The sequence below is a fragment of the Carex rostrata genome, chromosome 35, assembly GCF_964058835.1.
Source record: "Carex rostrata chromosome 35, lpCarRost1.2, whole genome shotgun sequence".
Lineage (NCBI taxonomy): Eukaryota > Viridiplantae > Streptophyta > Magnoliopsida > Poales > Cyperaceae > Carex > Carex rostrata.
In genome coordinates this window covers 1,194,792-1,217,679 of record NC_135952.1, presented here as the reverse complement: position 1 = coordinate 1,217,679, position 22,888 = coordinate 1,194,792, and the positions used below count along the sequence as shown (strand labels likewise).

Here is a 22,888-nt window from a genome sequence, read left to right as displayed (position 1 = left end):
TTCTATTATTATTATTATTATTATTATCATTTTGCTATAATTAAACAGTGTAATAGGTCAGATAATATTCCCTTCAAATTATGTTTCGTTATAGAGATTTGGCAGTTAGTGTCGCAAGTCGTAATATGTTATGAATTTGTAAATCCATATAAAAATAATACCGAAAAATTAATAATTGAATAAAGTACAATAAAATTTGGTGTTTTGCACAGATAATTAATTAAAGAGGAATATCTAGAATAATATTTCAAAAATCGTCTAACTATGGAAGTTTGGACCTCTATTAATATTTAAGTCAAATGAATCATTCAAAAACTCAGCCACATACAGAGTTCCACATGGAACACTCTTAATGGGTGTTATATGAAGGCAGTGTTGTAAAATGCGGTATGCAGAAGGTATGCGGAAAGTATGCGGAAGACTACTACATACCACATATACGGTATACGGCCGCATATGCGGATTTTTATGCGGTCTTATATATGCGGATTTTTCATTAAATAATTAAATCATTTGTATCAAATATATTAAATATTTGAGTCATCTATATCAAAGAGGTCAAATATATTAGAACCTTTTTTTTACTCTTTATTAATAAAAAAAAATATGCAGTCATCTCAATCAAATATAATTGGTACTGTTTTAAAACATTCATACATTATATTAGAACCCTATTTTTCTTTTGGGCCAATAGCCTGTTAGGCAAATACATAAATGGGTTGCACATCTAAACTTGATTTTGTAGCGCTCTGCGGCTCTCCCATATTAACTGGAATATAATAAGTATGCTGGAGCCTGGCGCGGAGTGGAGCAAATTTAGTCCCACAATCCTCAAATAAAGAATTCAAAGCGCTGGAGCTTCTGTAAGAGGAGGAGATGCTAGACAAACCTGACTCAGATAATGGGTTTAAAATTTTTTGGATCTGAACTCAAATAATGGGTTTGGATCAGTGGAACCACATATTGGAACTGCATAAAGATTTTTTTATGCGGAGTTCGCATATGCGCCGCATAGAACTGCATTTTACTACACTGTATGAAGGCACAGATCGAGGCCTAGATGTGTTTCTTGTGTGTAATTTTAGTCATTGATCTAGCTTGGATGAAAGGCTGGTAGTCCTTGCCTCGGTAAATGTCATGATTGTAGTTTCTGATCCCGGTCTATGTAGTCCTTGCTTCTGTTGAAACTGCTCACTAAATGTCATGATTTTTGGTTTCTGATCCCGGTCTATGTAAACTCATTAATGTATTGAAATCTAGATTCTCCAAATTCAATAGGAAAAAAACGGCTTGGAACTTTTCAACACGGCTAAGCTCGGCTGATTCGGCTCAAAACTCGGATGACTCGGACCAAAAATCGGCTAACTCAGCTGAGTCAACCCAGTTCAACCGATTTTTGGTGGAAAAATTGCACGTGTGTGAAACTCGAGAGAATATCGGCTCGGACCCAACCGATACCGTTCTAACTCGGCCGATTTTCCAAACCATGAAAATAAGTACCCTATGACGACAATCGTTTAATTGAAGATATAGTCTTGTAATATTTGAAAGATTTATTAGGAGCTTGAACCCAACATCAGCATAATACACATTAGGAAATTCAATCTTTGCATTAACTAGAGATGTCATATTTTCCCATGAAAATGCTCTGGTTGGTACGCTTTGTACCCATGAAGATAGTAGCATCCTTCGGAAACATGGCCCGACATCCAAATCAAGAAGAACAGGAGTACAAATCTTCATGTACTGTCCCAGACAACAATGAAAGATAATTCTACAGATGTTCTAAACTACAATCACGTAGAAACAATTCTTCAAGGATGGGACAACCAACGAAAAGCTTATCCTTAAAATCATCATTCACTGTTATATGAGTGAGATATGATTTTTTGAGGCACAGGAGGTGGACTGAGCTCGGTGCAATTTCGAGATAACCATCTTTCAAATTATTCTCCACCACAACATCATGCAGTGATTCACATGTGAATATTGAATCAGTACCAAACCTTAAGAGTTCTTGCGTATGAACAGAAAGGAAAAAAAAAAAAAAAACTCGAGGTTTGAATTTCATGGCTTGAAAGATACAGCTCTCAAGAACTCCAGAATTGAAAGAAGCACAGTTTGTATCCTCGTACCAAACAAGCTTGAATTTCTCCAAGTTTGACGGATCTCTGTTTTGCAACACACCTTTAACAAATTGCACGAACTTGGCCTCCCTCTCTTCATAATTAGTACACATCCTGAACTCATCATAGTTTATGTCTAAAATCGGCACACGGGCCCATGTGCGATTCCATCTTTTGGACAAGATGCATGTCTCCACTGCTTCTTTAGTGCTGAGGAAAGAGAGAATGTGCTCTAGAACAACATCAGGCAAGTTGCTAATCCTGTCAATGCCGCCATCGATTTCCCAACAATTTTTCTTCTCCATCCTCACCATTGAAGAAGCAATTCCTCAAACACCTTGCATGCAAGAATACTATGTTGAAAAAGTCATTACGACTTATCATTCTATAAAATACTTTTGCGAATAATCTTAAAACAATAAGAAATAATCCTTACTCCTAAAATGTCGGAAATCTCCAAGCCAAAATTCATCTTGATAATGGCAGTTTGTTTTATAGAAGGCTGGGAAAAGTAAGAAACGAGGTGTGAAGATGGAAGTGGAAAAGGCAGGAATTAATGCACAATGAACCTGGAAATTAATGAGAGGAAAGTGGGATAAATTTTCGAGGTAGCCTGCCTGTTCAGTTCTATTCTATTCTTATTTTTTCTGTTTCATCTCTGCTAGAATGTTGACCGTTTCCGCTTTATATAGAAAATTTAAAGAAAAATAATAAATTTGTTTTGGATCCGCCGTGGCGGGATAAACTAACCGTGCAGCGAGTTTTAGACATCTGGCCGTCTGGAATTGGGACCCACGAATGTTTAGATCTAAACCGTCAGATCTGTTTTGGCACGAGTAGACCCGTGCATTCCATCTCTGACCGGATTGGACCGGATCCTGATCAGACGGCCTTGATCTAAACACAAAATTTGAGTTACTCTAGAGATATTGACTCGACCTCCGTTAAGGGTTTTAGGGTTTAGGGAGGCATCTTCTGAAGGCTGTGGGAAAAGAGAACAGTAGCAATTATTCTGGGTCGGGTGATAGGGAGAGAGGAGAACGGCGAAGAGTTCAATGGCGGGGATCTACGATGAACAAGGTACCTCTCTCTCTCTCTCTCTTTCTCTCTATAATTTGTCCGTGAACCTTGTTAGGTACTATCATTGTTTATTTTAATTGCTGGTAAATCTGTCAAGTGTTGCTACTTACTGTTTAATGTGGTTATTGCTGTTGATCGTTCTTGTTTAATTGTGTTTTGATCTTTTGTTGATTGATGTTAATTAATTGTAGCTAATTATTAATAATTGTTGTTGATTACTGAAGCTTTGCATTGCTTATTTGAGTATATATGTTTGTATTTGCAATTAATACTAATAATTTTAACTTTACCATCGTTTTAATTTAGATTTATAATAATAATTTTAAAGTTAGTGAATTACTTGAGCCAACATGCATGATTCCCGTAATCATTTACACCGGTGGTGAAGTATTACATGGGAAAAATGGTGCTTATTATATATAATCTCGGCCCGGAATACATGTTCAATGCAAGGCCAGGGCTAAGTTATATGAGGGTCAGTATGACCACCTTCGTATTCGGGTCAGATTGAATGTTAATAGGTCCAGAAAATCATGGTTCATACAGGTTGTGGTCTGTAATGACGATTGTACATTGATATTGTCAATATGGGGTACAAAGTCCTCAAGTATATTTGGATGCCAACCCCATCTGTAGTACCAGGCCAGTGATACAGTTAATCCAGGGTCCTATCCGGACCCAATATGTAGCAGGTTCTAGTCAAGCCCAAACTCGGCTATCTTCAGCTAGCGATCTCTAGTCGGGTACGAACCTATCAAGCAAAATCAGATCCCAGTCGGGTTCGAACCCGGATGGCAAAATCGAGTTCTAGTAGGGTCCAATCTTGTGATTCAGTATCAGATCTAAATACTGAAGATACCAATGAACGTAAGGCCGAGCTAAAATCAAAATACTATTTATGTTTCTCTTTATTATTTAATAAGAATTTCTATAAATGAAAAATTCTACCAGGTGAGTGTGCGTCTTGGGTCGGGATCGGGTCCTTTCGTACACGCAGGATTTATGGCATGTAATCTGTGATGGGATTAACTATTCCTTGCAGTTGGTCAGCTCTACTATCATATAGGGTGCTATAGTCAAACTGCATTGTCTGTGTGTGGTCAGATCCCATTAATTGCACGAAGTGTGAGAAAAAAGCTTGAGCTTTGTGCTTATGATCTACCAAGTGCACCTCCCCTTGTTGCACCACATTGATACAGTTCCTTCTTTTATTGTTGGTTGCCATGTGATGAAAATACTTTGTATTTTTATCCACCAATTCTACCCATTATTTCTTTGCCCTTTGCTTCCATTTTTCTTCCTTCATCAATACCAACTGGTTATGTCTTGCAGTAAGCATTTCTTGCAACAGCCTCTCTACTTGTGTTAGTTGTCTGGTTTCCGACTGTTTTGTTAGCCATCCTATGCCCTCCATGCATAGTTTTTCTTGGTACTTGACTAGTTTCTTATAGTCCTTCTTCCATCTTGTGATCTGCTTAGTGAGCCTTGCCATCTTTATTGCTAGACTTGGTGGGTCTGTAGCTACTGGTAAAGAGTCCCATGTTGTCTGTACCAGTTGCTTGAACTGATCCAATCTGAGCCAACAATTTTCAAATCTAAATATATTAGATGTTGGAAATTTGGTGAGACTTGTGCATATCAGTGGGCAGTGGTCTGAAGCATTGCTTGGTCCTGCTGATTGCATTGTGTTTGGATATTCCTCCACCCATGCTGGTGACATTAGAAATCTATCTAATCTGACAAAGGTCGGATTATCTCGTGCGCTTGCCCAAGTATATGCCCTACCTTGTAATGGCATGTCTACCAGTTCCATTCTATCCACTACTGCTCTAAACTGGTTCATGTGGTGCATAGGATACCCTATGTTAGACCTTTCATTCAAATTCAAAGTTACGTTGAAATCTCCTGCTATCAACCAAGGCATGTTAATATGTGGTTTTGCTGATGCTAGCTCCTGAAAAAATGCCATTTTATCTATCTAGTTTGATGGACCATAGACGCCAGTGAACCTGATTACTGATGTATCCAAGTTTATCGATAAATCTACTGTCAAGCAGTATCTTCCTACTGTGTGATCAATTTTAGTGAACACCCCTTCATCCCATGCCACTAATACCCCCCCTGCTGTGTTGTTTGCTAGGATTGATTCATATGCTGCGCATTTGGACCCCACTGCCTCTTTGATTATTCTTTTATCTGCTGTAGACCACTTGGTCTCTTGCAGACAAATGAGGTTCGATTTTTCTGACTGTATCTCATTTTTAACCAGGGCTTTTTTGTCCTTGTCATTTAGACCTCTCACATTCCATGAGAAGAATTTAAGAATTCTAACTGGATTCATTAAGAAAACCATTAGTACAACTTAGGGTTCTAACCTCTGAGCCATGGATACATTTCCTTTCACCGTTAAAACCAAAAAACTTCTGACTACATTGTAAAATTACCAAACCCCCCCTCCACTGACATCCTTCACTACTCCTAGTCTTAGGGAAACACAAACATACAACATAATAAACATACATCCAAAAAGCACTGGCACCTCTAGTCACCTGCCTCCTTGTTGCTGAGCAGGTCTCTTCATGTGGTGGCCTATTCATTTGGGATTGCAATCCCTTCCATGCCCAGCTGTTTGACTGACAGGTCACCTTTGTCTGTTTCACTCTTGCCTTCAGCCTCATAAAACATTTCTTCAATTTCGTTGGTTACCTTGGTACCCGATTCCTTGACTAGTTCAATTGCTACCACTACCTTAATCGGATCTGATTGCTACTGAAAATCTAACTTGAACTTTTCAGCTTTTGGTTTTTTCGGCTTTGCATAGGATTTCTTCTTCTTTTCCAACAGCCTTGGGCTCCTCCTGATTGGTTTGTCAGCTGGTGCTCGTGCCTCTTTGCCATACATTTTTATCGGAAAACCTGGCGAATGCTGCAATTCATCCTCTTTTCCTCCTTGCTCTTCCTTCTGTACTCCTTGTGCGACCTGTTGTTCTGTCTGCTGTACTAGGCCCTTCTGGCCTCCTTCGTGGTTTTGTTGGTCGGGCTGTTGTAGTTGGGCTATGCAAAATCCCATGTTCTGCATGTCTTGCATAAAACCTTCCCCTCCTCCTTGAAAGCCCATAACCTCCCCTTCTTCTGGAAAGCCCATATCCCCTTCTTCAAAGCCTGCTTTATTTTTTTCGCAACACCTAAGGGATAGTCTGGGCCTTGATCAGCCCAAATAGGATCTTTAAAAATCTCTTGCTCAACCCAATCTCCACCAGTAACCTGATTCCCTCTTTCTTTTGTTACATTCTTGTCATTTGAATGTGTTCCGACCCCCTGGCCCACACCACATGGAACACTCTTAATGGGTGTTATATGAAGGCACGGATCGAGGCCTAGATGTGTTTCTTGTGTGTAATTTTAGTCGTTGATCTAGCTTGGATGAATGGCTGGTAGTCGTTGCCTCCTTGCTTAAAAAGAATTTAGAACCTACATACTGTAGTCTTCAAAGTTGAAACTGCTCAATAAATGTCATGATTTTTATACATTGATATTGTCAATATGGGGTACAAAGTCCTCAAGTATATATATTTGGATGCCAACCCCATCTGTAGTACCAGGCCAGTGATACAGTTAATCCAGGGTCCTATCCGGGCCCAATATGTAGCGGGTTCTAGTCAAGCCCAAACTCGGCTATCTTCAGCTAGCGATCTCTAGTCGGGTACGAACCCATCAAGCAAAATCAGATCCCAGTCGGGTTCGAACCCGGATGGCAAAATCGAGTTCTAGTAGGGTCCAATCTTGTGATTCAGTATCAGATCTAAATACTGAAGATACCAATGAACGTAAGGCCGAGCTAAAATCAAAATACTATTTATGTTTCTCTTTATTATTTAATAAGAATTTCTATAAATGAAAAATTCTACCGGGTGAATGTGCGTCTTTTGGGTCGGGTTCAGGTCCTTTCATACGCGCAGGATTTATGGCATGTGAAGAAATATCCAATCATCTCAAATTGGTCGAAATTAGCACCGTATATTTTATCCAAATGAGAAAAATTTATTTATATGAAATCTTTACCCAACATTTTTCAATATACATGAATTTCTCGGAATTCAATTTAATCCGTGAAAATTAACTTATTTACTTAAACTTGACGTGATAAAATTTGAATATACGTTACCAAATGTGACCACACATAATTAATGTACGTGATCAATTATGTCACATTTGATCACAATTTATAGAGTTATGACGTGACTATTATCTCGATTTTGTTCATTGCATATAAAAAATTGTAATACCGATCCAAACAATGTGATCCATATCAATAATACACATAAATAATATTTTAGATGCTTGTGATAAAATATTTTGTATGAATTTTGAATATGAAGACGTACATAACCTATGACATGACTTTGGTTATTTTCAAAACGAAATTTTTTTTATAAACCATAATTATTAAATTAATTTTAGCGAAGCAGCATAATTACTTTTATTTTTTACAAAAAGTATAAGAACCGAATCTCCAATTCGGTTTTCAAATTTTACTTTTTAGAGAGACTGAGGGATTCGATCTCCACATTTTCCTCTATTTTGGCCCTTGTTTCGGCCTATTTCTGCCAGGGACAGCCCCTTTTTTTTCACATTTTCCTCTGTTTCGACTCCTATTTTGGCCCTATTTCCGCTAGGGACAACCCCTGTTTTTGCCAGGAATAAGTTGTTTCTTTCAAGGATAGCCCCTGTTTCTTCCAGGAACAAGCTGTGTCTACCATGGACAGCCCCTATTTCAAAATAAAGGGAGACCGAATCCCCAATTCGGTCCAGAAAAAAGTAAAATGTGGAGACCGAATTGGAAATTCGGTCCTTATTGTTTTTGTAAAAAAAAAAAAAAATAATCATGCTGCTTTGCTAAAATTAATTTAATTAATTATGATTTATAAAAAAAATTCTTCAAAAGTTAGGATTTTTCTTAAAATTAATGTTACTTTACATATAAAAAATTAATTTCATGTTCTTTCGTTTCTATCATGCTATTTTTCAGTTTTGCCTTCGAATCCAAATATGTGCACGTATTATTTTTTTTCAGTTAGCAGTCGTGCATGTATTACTTCTCTAGGACTAGATTCTAATAAATAAACACAGTTCCTCGTTTATCTATCTCTTTTTTTTTGTTTCTCACTTTTTTTTTTTTAATAAATCATAGTCGTATCCTAGATTTTAGAACGATTTAAGGGCTTAGAATATTCAAAAGTTCTTCTCAAATTTTGAAAGGAGAAGAAGAGGCAAAAGAAAAAATAAAAAACAATTTGAAGGTATGTCTCAATCACTAAACTACAAAACAATTCATGCAATTTCTCTTAACAATTGAAAATTCATGCAATTTCTCTTAACAATTGAAAAACTTAGCGGTTCACTACTGTTGAAGAACTCATCATCCAAATAGGAATTGGATCAAGCTCCTCATAAATTTATTTTTAAACAAAAAAATTAAATGAAACAAAAAAAATTGAGAACCTAACTCAATAATTTTCAAATTTCAAAATTATTATATTAATTCTTAGCATTTATATATAAAGATTAACATTCTAAGTAGGAGGATAATTTTTTTTAAATAAAATTTATATCAAACTTGCTGAGAATAATATACAAATGTTATATTTAATGAAAAAGACCAGTAAAAAGTAACCAAATTATAAAATGTTTAGCTGGAGTTATACATTACATTTGGTAATAAAACAGGGAAAATGTATTTGTATGAAAATTGCAGGAAAATCGAATTTTGGAATAATTTTAAGGGTTTTATATTTAATATTGAAGCAATTGACTTATAATTTATATATATGTTTATTGATTTTCTCTAATATTTTATTATAAAATGAATATAATTAATAGCGACTTCTTATTATCAATTTGTTTACTATATAAGTTAAAAAGTGATCTTTTTACAAATTTTGTTCTCTACATAACAAAAAAAAAAAAAAAAATATATATATATATATATATATATACTATTATCCATAGAAATATACAAAATATTAAAATTAAGAAACAAGTAATATATGCATGATAGATCATGCAAAATATACCCCTCTCTCTTACAAAAGTCATTGTAAATCAATTTCTAATAGAGATTTGAAAAAGATCTCTTCACGGTAAACTTGTGTGCACGAATACATAATCAGACCACAAAAAAAAAAAAATTAACGTGAACTTCAATCACTAATTCGGATCACCATAAAAAAATAATCAGTGTTAAAAACAATAAAGGGTTTGATTTTTTGATGGACTAAAAAAATTACACTTAATAACCAGTGGAAAAAAAGTATTTTCGTTCCTGCTCAATAATTCAGTCATATCAAACCGACAAGCTGTTCAAATTAAGCATAATATTGAGTTTTTAGGTTCTATATTATATTATCAAATAAAAAACAATCTAACATTATCTCTTCTCAATAAATGGACCTGCATGGGTATTTCGCATTCATGTTCCGATCCATGTGTATTATTCGGCTTTCAATGTAGTTTGGGCTACTTATCATATCTCTATTTCAATTGTAAAAGAAAAATAAATTACTAAAATAATATATATTTTAAAATAGAAAGAACCATGACTTTTTATACATAAACAATGAAACGAATCAAATAGTTTCAATGGGTTATCGCACCAATTTGAATCCAATGCCATTCGACACGCTTCACTTCAGAACCGGATCAACTATTCCTAAAATCACTGATATGTACGTCCCAAATGAGTTTTAATATTAAAATATTAGATATAGTTTTGTTTTAAAATCTACTCTGAATCCACGTGTCAATAATTTTAGAGACAGAAATTTTATGTCTACACAAAGACAGAAGATTCAGTTCCCTCGCTCCTCTTTGTGAAAGATGCCAAATTTTTTTTGCATCCCCTCCATTAGGGGTGTTCAAACGGTCGGTTCGGTTAAAACCGAAGTTTAATATCCAAACCAAACTTTTATTTCGGTTTTCAAAATTGAACCGAACCGAACCGTTAAACCCATCAACCGATTAAGAACCGAACCGAACAAACCGAATTAAACTTTGGTTTGTTCGGTTTAAACCAAAGTAAACATTTTGTATTACAGTAACTGTCTCAAAATGACAAGTACATATTCTTTTTTTTTACTAAAGCCCGTAGGAATTCATTAAAACAACCAAATCCATTACATTGTTTGTGTCATAAATATGATAACAAATTACAATCATAAAAAATAATCACAAGCAAATACCAAAAAACTCCATTTCAGCTGACAACGTTTACTGCCTTGCTGGTGGCCTGGAGCAAAAGTACTTCCAATTTACATAAACCCCTCAAAAGTTACTAAATTACCTCATAAAAACCCCCATATGAATAATAAAAGACAACAACAGCCTACAAAAATACAACACAGCATATCATATAACTAAACAAAATAACTAAAATCTATACATTATATCATATAACTAAACTAACTAAACATAACATGGAAAAAACTGAAATATCACATACCAGAATAAGAAAAGATAATAAGAGGTGCCTGCATCAAAATATATTATTTGTGAAGCCAACTAGTGAGCACTCTATAGGTACCATTATTCATGCTATTGGTAGTTTGGTACGTACCATTAGTCCATTATTTCTGCTCAAGAATACACACATTTTTTTAAACAGTATATGCAAAGAATACACACATTTAAGATATATATGCAATAACACATCTATTGATACGTAAACCCTCCTCTTTTATCCGGGCTTGGGACCGGCCATGTCATATTCCAATATGACATGGGCAGAGTTAAAACTTGGTGTTAGTATCCATAATACATATAAATATATAATTGAAGATGTAATAGAATTATAAAGATAAAGAAAATAGTATATACCTCTGTACCGATAGATCACACCATATCATCAGATCACGCCATATCATCATATTACACCATAAAACTGAAACAAAAAGAGCATAGAAAAGTGCAAGAATATTGCTCCCAGCAATCCAGCACATGTCATATGTTGAAACTTGAAAGCAAGACTGAAAGTCTGAAAATATAATCTTCGATACAATCCCAGCAACTCTAACTTGATACAACATAGCTAATTTCAGTTTTAGCACAAAAATATAGACTAATACAAATCAAAAGGAACCTACTTTCACCTTCACTAATTAGGAGTTGAAGCTGCACTCTCCAATCCTACTTTGGAAAATTCTGAAAATACAAATACATAAACAATTATTCATTAAAACCATTATAGCACATAAATGAAAAGAGAATTAGTAAATAGATGATTTTAATTACCTTCTTCAAGCTGATCAAGCATTTCTAAATTTTCTTCAACACCAATTGGACGTGTTGACCGAAGCCAATCTTCAGAACATATGAGAGATTGTGCAATTCTTGGAGTCAACGAACTCCTAAATGCATCAAGTATGCGGCCACCTGTACTAAATGTTGACTCGGAAGCCACGGTTGAAACAGGAATTGCAAGAACGTCACGTGCCATGTGTGACAAAATAGAAAATCTTGGGGCATTAATCTTCCACCATCCCAAAATATCAAAATCTATTTCATCAACCTCTAGATCATCTTTAAGATACTTCTCCAACTCTGACTTGTTCTCTTCTCCACTTGTGTCAGATTTGTGCTTCTTAAACATCGAAGTCAGCACTTGTACATCATCTATACCCATAGATTCCTCATCGGGAGTGACATTCTTTAACCCTTTTTCACTTAAAACTAAGCCATATAACCTTTTGTACTCATCAAACAACAAAACTAAATCATTTGTCACCTTCTTTATCATCTTTCCACTCTTTTCTTGGCCATATAATTCCTTGAGAGCAAAATCCATGAATTCTAATTTATGTCGAGGATCAAGAATATCCGCAACATAAATCAAAGAATTGGCTTTCTCAATATTACCCCAATACTTATTATACTTAGCAACCATTTTATCAGCCATTACACTTAATTCCACATCACTACTCATTTTCAACTTTCGTAACAAGCACTCGACATTAGTAATTTCATGGAAAAAGATATTAGCTGTCACGTAAGAAGATCCAGAAATCCGATTAGTTAAATTATAAAAATGCTTTAAAAAAACTACAATTTTTCTAGCATTTACCCAATCTGAATCGGTTGGTGCACCATACGTTTTGGTGCACCAACCGCTTCCGAAAGGAAAAGGTATTGGTGCACCAACCGATTCAGATTGGGTAAATGCTAGAAAAATTGCAGTTTTTTTAAAGCATTTTTATAATTTAACTAATCGGATTTCTGGATCTTCTTACGTGACAGCTAATATCTTTTTCCATGAAATTACTAATGTCGAGTGCTTGTTACGAAAGTTGAAAATGAGTAGTGATGTGGAATTAAGTGTAATGGCTGATAAAATGGTTGCTAAGTACAATAAGTATTGGGGTAATATTGAGAAAGCCAATTCTTTGATTTATGTTGCGGATATTCTTGATCCTCGACATAAATTAGAATTCATGGATTTTGCTCTCAAGGAATTATATGGCCAAGAAAAGAGTGGAAAGATGATAAAGAAGGTGACAAATGATTTAGTTTTGTTGTTTGATGAGTACAAAAGGTTATATGGCTTAGTTTTAAGTGAAAAAGGGTTAAAGAATGTCACTCCCGATGAGGAATCTATGGGTATAGATGATGTACAAGTGCTGACTTCGATGTTTAAGAAGCACAAATCTGACACAAGTGGAGAAGAGAACAAGTCAGAGTTGGAGAAGTATCTTAAAGATGATCTAGAGGTTGATGAAATAGATTTTGATATTTTGGGATGGTGGAAGATTAATGCCCCAAGATTTTCTATTTTGTCACACATGGCACGTGACGTTCTTGCAATTCCTGTTTCAACCGTGGCTTCCGAGTCAACATTTAGTACAGGTGGCCGCATACTTGATGCATTTAGGAGTTCGTTGACTCCAAGAATTGCACAATCTCTCATATGTTCTGAAGATTGGCTTCGGTCAACACGTCCAATTGGTGTTGAAGAAAATTTAGAAATGCTTGATCAGCTTGAAGAAGGTAATTAAAATCATCTATTTACTAATTCTCTTTTCATTTATGTGCTATAATGGTTTTAATGAATAATTGTTTATGTATTTGTATTTTCAGAATTTTCCAAAGTAGGATTGGAGAGTGCAGCTTCAACTCCTAATTAGTGAAGGTGAAAGTAGGTTCCTTTTGATTTGTATTAGTCTATATTTTTGTGCTAAAACTGAAATTAGCTATGTTGTATCAAGTTAGAGTTGCTGGGATTGTATCGAAGATTATATTTTCAGACTTTCAGTCTTGCTTTCAAGTTTCAACATATGACATGTGCTGGATTGCTGGGAGCAATATTCTTGCACTTTTCTATGCTCTTTTTGTTTCAGTTTTATGGTGTAATATGATGATATGGCGTGATCTGATGATATGGTGTGATCTATCGGTACAGAGGTATATACTATTTTCTTTATCTTTATAATTCTATTACATCTTCAATTATATATTTATATGTATTATGGATACTAACACCAAGTTTTAACTCTGCCCATGTCATATTGGAATATGACATGGCCGGTCCCAAGCCCGGATAAAAGAGGAGGGTTTACGTATCAATAGATGTGTTATTGCATATATATCTTAAATGTGTGTATTCTTTGCATATACTGTTTAAAAAAATGTGTGTATTCTTGAGCAGAAATAATGGACTAATGGTACGTACCAAACTACCAATAGCATGAATAATGGTACCTATAGAGTGCTCACTAGTTGGCTTCACAAATAATATATTTTGATGCAGGCACCTCTTATTATCTTTTCTTATTCTGGTATGTGATATTTCAGTTTTTTCCATGTTATGTTTAGTTAGTTTAGTTATATGATATAATGTATAGATTTTAGTTATTTTGTTTAGTTATATGATATGCTGTGTTGTATTTTTGTAGGCTGTTGTTGTCTTTTATTATTCATATGGGGGTTTTTATGAGGTAATTTAGTAACTTTTGAGGGGTTTATGTAAATTGGAAGTACTTTTGCTCCAGGCCACCAGCAAGGCAGTAAACGTTGTCAGCTGAAATGGAGTTTTTTGGTATTTGCTTGTGATTATTTTTTATGATTGTAATTTGTTATCATATTTATGACACAAACAATGTAATGGATTTGGTTGTTTTAATGAATTCCTACGGGCTTTAGTAAAAAAAAAGAATATGTACTTGTCATTTTGAGACAGTTACTGTAATACAAAATGTTTACTTTGGTTTAAACCGAACAAACCAAAGTTTAATTCGGTTTGTTCGGTTCGGTTCTTAATCGGTTGATGGGTTTAACGGTTCGGTTCGGTTCAATTTTGAAAACCGAAATAAAAGTTTGGTTTGGATATTAAACTTCGGTTTTAACCGAACCGACCGTTTGAACACCCCTACTCCTCACATTCTTTCTCACCCTCATTAGCAAGATCAGAGATAAAATTTTGATCTTGCTCCGCATAAGTTTCAAATGCCTTTTTGAACTTTAGAGCTACATCCAACATTAAATATGTAGAGTTCCAACGAGTGGGACAATCTAAACACAACAACGCCTTACTATCTATTTTCTCCATTTTCACACATTCTTTGAATTTATGTAACCTTTTTGGGGACTGTTTTACATATTTTACAGCACCTCGAATTCGAGCAACCGAAGTAGACATTTCTTTCAAACCATCTTGGACCACCAAATTAATAATATGGGCAATACACCTCATGTGTAGGTGCTTCCCATTTAAGATACCGGTACCCCAATTAGTTATCTTTTTCTTTAAATAATCAATTGCAAGGTCATTTGAACTAGCATTATCAACGGTAACAGTAAAAACTTGATCAATTTCCCATTCAAACAAGCACTTCTCTATAGCCATTCCAATTTCTTTACCACTATGACTAGAAACTGGACAGAAATTAATAATTCTTTTGTTCAATTTCCAATCACTATCAATAAAATGGGCAGTGAGACACATATAGTTTATTTTTTGCAAGGAGGTCCATGTATCAGTGGTAAGACATACTCTTTGTTTGTTCAATTTGAAGTAGTTCTTTAATTTAGCACCCTCATTTGTGAAAACTTCAAAACAATCCCTAGTAACGGTGGTTCGAGAGGGTATGCGAAATCGAGGACAAGCCGCTGCCACAAACTTTTTAAACCCTTCTCCTTCAACAAATGAGAAAGGAAGTTCATCTAAAATGACCATACAAGCAAGTGCTTGTCTAATAGCATCTTGCTCAAACCTCCAATTAATAATTGTACTCGTTTTTTGACCACCAGCCCCTAAAATAGTTAGATTTTGCTCAAAGGATAAAAGTGTTTGCTTCTTTTCTTCTTTGCCCTTACATTTTGGCATGTGAGCTTTCAAATTTGTTGTACCATTTCTATTTGAATCAGCAAAGAACTCTTTTTCACAAAAATTACACCTTGCCTTTTCATTACCATCGTTATCCTTAAACTTGGTAAATTCAATCCATACCTCAGACCTTGGCCGTATCACTTTCCTCTTTCTTTTGCATTTGGACCTCTCAACTCCAGTTTCAGGTGCGTCAATCAAAGCTGGCTGCACCTGTGGCTGCACTTGTCTCTCAATTGGGGCAACCTGACTCTCTTGTTCAGCCATTCATAAGGTACCTGATATGTATATAGATAAATCAATATATATATAGTACCTCAACAGTACCTACTGTCAATAAAAATATTTATGCTTAAGAACATTTAAGAACAAAATTCATATCTCAAGATGTAATATGCAAACAAAAATATAATTTTTTGGTTAATCAAAACCAGTTGAGAACGATAAAAAAAAATGTACCTCAACTTCAGGAAGAATGAAAGTAGAGGAATGGTTGGTAGAGTCCTCTGATCCGAGACTCCCTTCGCAATTTACAAAAACCTCCAGTGCAAGCGAAAGAGGTGATCAGGTGAAGTAGCTGTACAGTACAAGTTTTCAAAATATGAATAAATATCTAAAAAAGTTTTATAAAAAATTATGCATTCATCTAATTTGGGTACAAACAAATAAAAATGAATTGCTAATTTTACCTTTAATCTGCTTCAAATGGTGTCGAATTTGAGACTAAAGAGTTTTGATTTTGGCCAATTTGAGAAAAGAGAAGTTCTGATTTTTCTGATCCAAGCCTCCAACTTGGAACATAGGGCTTGAATAAATGACGGAAACCAGAGGTAAAGGGAGAGAGAGAGAGTCAAGGAGAGATGGCATTTGTGGCATTTGTGATTTATTAAGCGCACGCGAGTGCAACGGTGACATCGTGCAGAGGTTAGACAGGTGGTTCGGCGATTTGATGTAGTTCGGCGATTAGACATGAGTGAAAAGTCTAGGTTTAGGCTACTCGCGTGCGTACTGAGCAGGCGTGAAGGAGAAGGAAGGAAATGATTTGATCCTATCAATATTGGTAATGATTAAATTATAATCTAACCGGTCGGTTCGGTTTAATCGGTTTTGAAAAATTAAAACCGAACCGAACCATTTAAACCGAACTAATTCAGAAAAACAACCAAACCGAACCATTTGAACCGAACAACCGAACCATTTAAACCGAAATTTTCCGGTTCGGTTCAAAACCAATTAAACCGAACCATTTGAACACGTACCCCTACCCTCCATGGTGTATCCCACAGCAATTTATTTATCAGTTCCTTTATAGTTCCTAAAACGGTCAATTTTGCGTTATTGCCATCAATTCAAGTCAGAGAAGAGAAGGGAACCGTTTGTAGCTATGTTGCAAAAGACAAGGGCTTTTTTTTTTTTTTTTTACCTTTTGAAATATAAACACGAAGAATATAAAAAGAGAAATTAAGTGAGGTAAAATGCAAAACGTATGGCTTATTTTCTCTTGTTTTACTAATCCTTTTTAATTTTTCGTTTCTAAATTCTCACTCCAAAACCCTCAAGGAACGTGCTATAGATTGTTTTCATAAAATATTAAAATTTCAGATAATATAATACCAATGAATATTATTTATGGTAACATACTATTATTATGTTTAGTTTTAAATAGCTATCATTTTAAGTATTCCCTGAAAATATATGATTTAGTATAGATCATTAAATTGCAATGTCTATCATAATTCAATAAAATTAATGATAACTTTCATTTTCAGAAAGAAAATTATTTTCAAAAGAAGTAATTCATGTTAAACAGGAATAAAAGAAAATCCGCTCTAATATAGGCGCAATAGTCATGAATTATGAAATCGTAATAACAAAGTAATGACACATTATCATATCCATTCTCTTATCATTTTCATCAAACATGATAATGAAAAAAATGACACTAGAATGACAGAGAATTACCTTTAAAAAAAAAGACCATTATGACAAATCCTCCAACTTTTTTAAATTTTAATTTCAATTTTTGAATAAATTGTCACTATTCTGTTTCATTTGTGTTATGATATGTAAGTGCACTTTCTTTTCAAGAAAATTAATTAATAATGTAAGGTGAAATTTTTTCTTTTATTACGATTAATTCAGGACTTATTACTTAATTTTTTTTCAGTCAAATTAGCTAACTAAGTTCTACACATCACACATGCATCGAGCTGTATTGATCGATATTGTGCACTTGACAATTCTGATACAAAAAATCATATAAATATGAATAAATTAAATTTAAGAAACAAAAAACATAATAGGAGGTCATTTATACACTACCTAGTCCCTGGCTCGTACTGACTGAGGATATATATACACAGTAAGTTATGCGGTTTCTAATTATTCAATTACTTTCATGTTATGTAATTTCAAAAAAAGAGAGGTTCGAATTCAAATCTCTTTTATGAAAACCTTGGGCACGGCAAATTCACATCCTCCCAGGTCCGAATTCAGGTACATTCTCCTCACTTTACGGTTTGAGGTTAATTCTCAGCCGCTTTGAGATTCATGCCAAGTTAAAAAGAACGGTCCAGATCCACTAGCTGTAAAAGATTACCTATTACGGTACCGGAGAGAATCTGAATTAATTCTGCCAATGAAGTACCGGAAATGCTGAGTCCTAATCGTTACATTTTAGTAACCGACAAAAGCGTAATATAGATCAGACGAGGAGGGTTCAAATGCACCCAAATTTTTGTGCACCCAAATGCACCCTATCTTTCAAATATTTTTTCTCCGTTTTCAAAGTCCAAATAGTCAATCCGAACCGTTAGATGCGATCTATATATTAAGATGTGCTTGGAGACCAAATTTTACATTTTTTGAAATTTGTTTACTATTTATTAAGCCACTTTGAAAAATCGCTGATTTTACATTTTCTGGACCATTGGATCAGCGATTTTCAAAGTGGTTTAATAAATAGTAAACAAATTCCAAAAAATGTAAAATTTGGTCTCCAAGCACATCTTAATATATAGATCGCATCTAACGGTTCGGATTGACTATTTGAACTTTGAAAACGGAGATAAAGAATTTAAAAGATAGGGTGCATTTGGGTGCACAAAAATTTGGGTGCATTTGAACCCTCCTCTAGATCAGACAGACAGAATTAATTAAGATATATATTAGATAATCCATGTGAATAAATTTCCACAACTGGCTGAATTTGACACATATATTTCACTCGTTAAGCAAATTTATAATTCATATATGGGCCCAAAACAAACGGGCTGAATTTGGACCATTATTAGACGGTCCGTTAAGCCCAGAGAGATCCATTTCATCCCTATGAATATGAATAGGCTGCTGGGGGATGGGGTTAATTTGTGTAAAGTCAATTTCATTTCATGTGTTAATTTTCTTCGCGTCATAATCAGTTTAAGAAAGAATGGCTGCGATTATGTATCATCATTAGTTGAGAGTTAGATATTGATATTCAGATTTGAGATGTTTAGTTAATATTGAGATGAAATTAACAATAAATCAAATTAATTGCACATTGTATTGCTACTTGAATATATCGTTTAAATCGTTGATCCAATCGATAATACTCTTAAAAATACTAAAATTATATTATAATTTTTTTTAAACGCTGATCATCTACATTTTCATTATTGAAAAAATGAACTTATTTTTCATGTAATTTAGCAATATTTTTAATAATATTGTTAGAATATTTTTATACTTGTAATTTAAATTTTACTGACATGACAAAAAACAATTTTAAAATTAAAAAGAGCAACTTTGTATTGCAGGAATGGAGATGATTAGTTAACAACATGTATCATTTTGTTTTTGTTTTAAAATTCATTGGATGATTGAACTTTTATTGGGATTGATGTTCTCCAATTTTATGTTTACTGGACTTTAGTTTAAAAGTGTCATTTTAGTTTTCAACCAATAAAATTCAGTTGGAAATCTCTATATTGAATTCTTCTCTATTGAATCAATTGAACTCTCACCATTTTTTCATTTTTTATCACAAGATCTATTTGAATCACTTTTGATGTAAGATAGAACCCTATAAATTATTTAGAATTATGGTTTGCAAAATTGGAATCGGGATCATTCACTTGAGATCACTTGACCGTGGAATTAAAATTGGATTAATTGGTTAAATCAGCCAAATTGGATCAGAAACTCAGTTTTTTTTTTTTTTTTTTTTTTTTTTTTTGCAGAAGTTTATGTTGTACTAAAAAATTGGGAAAAAAATAATTTTTCATAAAATGATGTTAAGGACAATATAAATTAAGTCACTTATATATAGTATAATATATTTATATCGATTTTTTGGGTTGCACGAGTTTAGACAAATTAATAAATATAACCTTGTTTTGAATAATTGATAAAAAAAATTCAAAATATAATCTGAGTGGATATAAGCTTGTTACTAATAATGTTCATTAATTAATTACTTGTTGGAACTAAAATTATAATCTGAGTTGCAATTGATGTACACTAATTTGCGTGAGTTCAGACAAATTAAATAATATATTAATTTCTTTTTCGCGTGAGTCTAGATATTAAAATAAGCCACTTATAATATAATGAAAAAAAAAAAACACGGTGCGCATTTCGAAGTCCTAAGCACAATTAGCTAGTTCCACTTATACATGTAGTGTTTTTAAGTTCACAAAGCTCCTTGATGAACTCAACTGTAAATTCCGTCAAATCGGCTTCAAATGACGAATCTGAACCGTTGTAACATGCTTACCTTACGATTGATGCATCTACATATAAAAATTTTAAACATTCAAATTAATTTAGTATAAGTCAATCGGTCAAAATTATAAAGTTAATAAATTAATTTTAATGTATTTATTTTTTTAACACTTTTTAAAGAAAAGGATAATTATCTTCACAAACAATTCTAACTTCAGTAATAAGGCGTGAAGTCTACCGTAATTCTCAGTCACAATTTGATAAATTATTTGTATAAAGCAAACAAGAAGGATTTCTATACAGACTAATTGAAAATTTGAAAATAATTAAACCTTTGTTATCACCACGCAGAGAGAAGACGAATACTTCGGCTCAAATGAATGTAAAACTTGTGTATTTTTTTGCCATCTAAATTTCTCAGATTTTCAGGCGTTTAAATTGCATTTGATGATGCACTAACCATCGTCATATTTAATGTGGGTACTATTTGGTGTATCTTTTAAAAGATACAGAGACGATGCATTCAATTGTGTGCACAATAGTGTATTATGACAAATGGGACCCCCTTGTATGTCTCACTGCCAAGAGATCCATCTTCCCCATTCAAACATTTGTTTAGCTTTGTATTTGTCTTTTAATGGGATCAATCTTTACGAGTCCGTGTCCCCCCCACCCCAGTACTTGAGGCACAATTTTAAAAAAATTGACGGCCCAGATTAATTCCAGCTGGGTTAAACCCAATCCCAGAATGATACTATTGTAGGTAGAAACACTAGGAGCAACTCCTTTTGCAACCATTTCATCAAACATTCTGAGAGCACTATGAATGTTGCCTTGGCTACACAGACCATGAATGAGAATGTTGTAGGTGATCACATCTGAAACTACGCCTTTAGCAACCATTTCATCATATATCTTCAAAGCACGATGTATGTCACTCTGGCTTCAGAGACCATGAATAAGACTGCTGTAGGTATGCAAATCAGGAACAAGTCTACAAGCAGGCATTTCTTCGAACACCTTCTGTGCTGTGATAACATCTTCATTTTTGCACAGTCCATCTATGAGAATGTTACAGGTGATCACGTTGGGCCTCACTTTTTGAGCAGCCATCTCTTTAAAGATCTGTACCGCCATGTCAATCTCACCTTCTTTGCAAAAGCCATGGATTAGAGTGTTGTAAGTAATAACGTTGTAAATCACCAAATTAGGAGCGCATCCCATGAGAGGCATTTTAGCAAACACCTTACCAGCAATGCCAATCTGCTTCAATAGACAAAGTCCGTTGATGAGGGAGCCGAACATGATGGTATCAACACCACATGCTTCTCTCAAGGACTGACCAAGCACACAGAATCCGAGATCTGGTTGACCCATGTGACGGCAGCAATCCATGACAAGGCTGATTAAAATAATATATTCATTTCTTTTTCGCGTAATCATTGAAGAAAATAATATATTCATTTCTTTTACGCAAATTAGTATGATAATTCAAATTTGACTAAGTTTCTAGATGTATAAAAGTCATAAATTTGTAAATAATGTAATTTGTGGTAATTGTACGTGATTTTTCATCTACAATGATATTAGTTTTTGTTTTGTTTTGTTTATGTACCATTTAAAATGATAGTTGCATGTATTGCCTCTCATAAAAATTAATAATCCGATAACATATACAAATTTGTAACAGTTATATGTGTAATTAAAACCTTAAATCTATAATAACTCATGTCAAATCAAGTGGTCAAATGTAGGGTTTTTTAAGTTAATTTTAATGCATTCATTTTTCGTCAGTTTTTGACCGCTTGACTTAATACTAAAATAATTCCAAAATTTATAAATAGGTCGATTTGAAAGGTTGAAATTTGTCATTTAAAATCCATCCAACATGTTTTAAAAATTGGTATCACATGACACTAATATCATACTAGCCGAACTCGGAATTTGGTTGACAATGACAAGCAGTTCGATAGGACAGCCCCTCTCCCCGGACAAGTATCATCTCCATTACTGTAAAAGATTCCCTTCACTTTACGGTTTGAGATTAACTCTCAGCCGCTTTGAAATTCGGGCTAGTACAGGGGGCAATATTATTGGGCTTTGAGATTCGTGCTAAGTTAAAAAGAACGGTCCAGATCCAATAATTGTAAAAGATTCTCTATTACGTACCGAGGAGGATCTGAATTATTCCCCACTCCCCAGCTGACTAGTGGTAATTGTTCTCGTAACTAGTGGGCCGAAAATAAACATTTGAGAACTATGAAAGTGAAACTTGATCACTTGAACAAAAGCTCGTATTTAATTTCATGGGCTATTTGGGCCCCGGTTTTGGAGTGTTTAAAAAAGGCTGTCCGAGAATTATAGACACTATATTGTAGTCGGACTGCGCACCCAATTTTATACACTCCAGATTTTATGAGCTCCAGCTTTATTGCCGCTTGCGTTGTGTGGCGCTGTTGCTGTTGCTGCTTGCTGGGAACTACAACTGTATTTTTGTAATAATTATATTGTCCACACCTTGTTCGATGAAATTCCTCAATGAAGTCACTTTTCTTATGATGGAAAAAAAAAAACTATCTTCCATCAACATCTGAGACCTAGGATTTCAA

General features: G+C 34.3%; 4 protein-coding genes and 1 long non-coding RNA gene across 5 annotated transcripts; 2 read left to right on the top strand and 3 right to left on the bottom strand.

The window, feature by feature from the left end:
- Positions 1-203: 203 nt before the first annotated feature.
- On the top strand, positions 204-1,123 carry LOC144549268 (uncharacterized). Its single transcript, XR_013509645.1, has 2 exons — positions 204-374; positions 1,049-1,123. It is a non-coding gene; the product is annotated as an uncharacterized LOC144549268 (long non-coding RNA).
- A 651-nt stretch (positions 1,124-1,774) lies between these two features.
- Positions 1,775-2,440, bottom strand: LOC144549306 (F-box/FBD/LRR-repeat protein At1g16930-like). The gene has a single exon (XM_078298024.1). The coding sequence runs from the start codon at positions 2,438-2,440 to the stop codon at positions 1,775-1,777; it is 666 nt and encodes a 221-aa protein (XP_078154150.1).
- Positions 2,441-4,473: 2,033 nt separating this feature from the next.
- Positions 4,474-5,175, bottom strand: LOC144549305 (uncharacterized). Its single transcript, XM_078298023.1, has one exon. It carries the CDS (start codon positions 5,173-5,175, stop codon positions 4,474-4,476), a length of 702 nt encoding a protein of 233 aa, XP_078154149.1.
- A 6,046-nt stretch (positions 5,176-11,221) lies between these two features.
- Positions 11,222-15,842, bottom strand: LOC144549304 (zinc finger BED domain-containing protein RICESLEEPER 2-like). The gene is made up of 3 exons (XM_078298022.1): positions 14,643-15,842; positions 11,492-12,353; positions 11,222-11,401 (listed from the first exon to the last, which is right to left on the bottom strand). Exons 1-3 carry the CDS (start codon positions 15,840-15,842, stop codon positions 11,355-11,357), a joined length of 2,109 nt encoding a protein of 702 aa, XP_078154148.1. The 3' UTR covers positions 11,222-11,354.
- Positions 12,428-13,510, top strand: LOC144549266 (zinc finger BED domain-containing protein RICESLEEPER 2-like). Its single transcript, XM_078297988.1, has 2 exons — positions 12,428-13,240; positions 13,331-13,510. The coding sequence occupies exons 1-2, from the start codon at positions 12,550-12,552 to the stop codon at positions 13,375-13,377; spliced, it is 738 nt and encodes a 245-aa protein (XP_078154114.1). The 5' UTR covers positions 12,428-12,549; the 3' UTR covers positions 13,378-13,510.
- Positions 15,843-22,888: the final 7,046 nt, after the last annotated feature.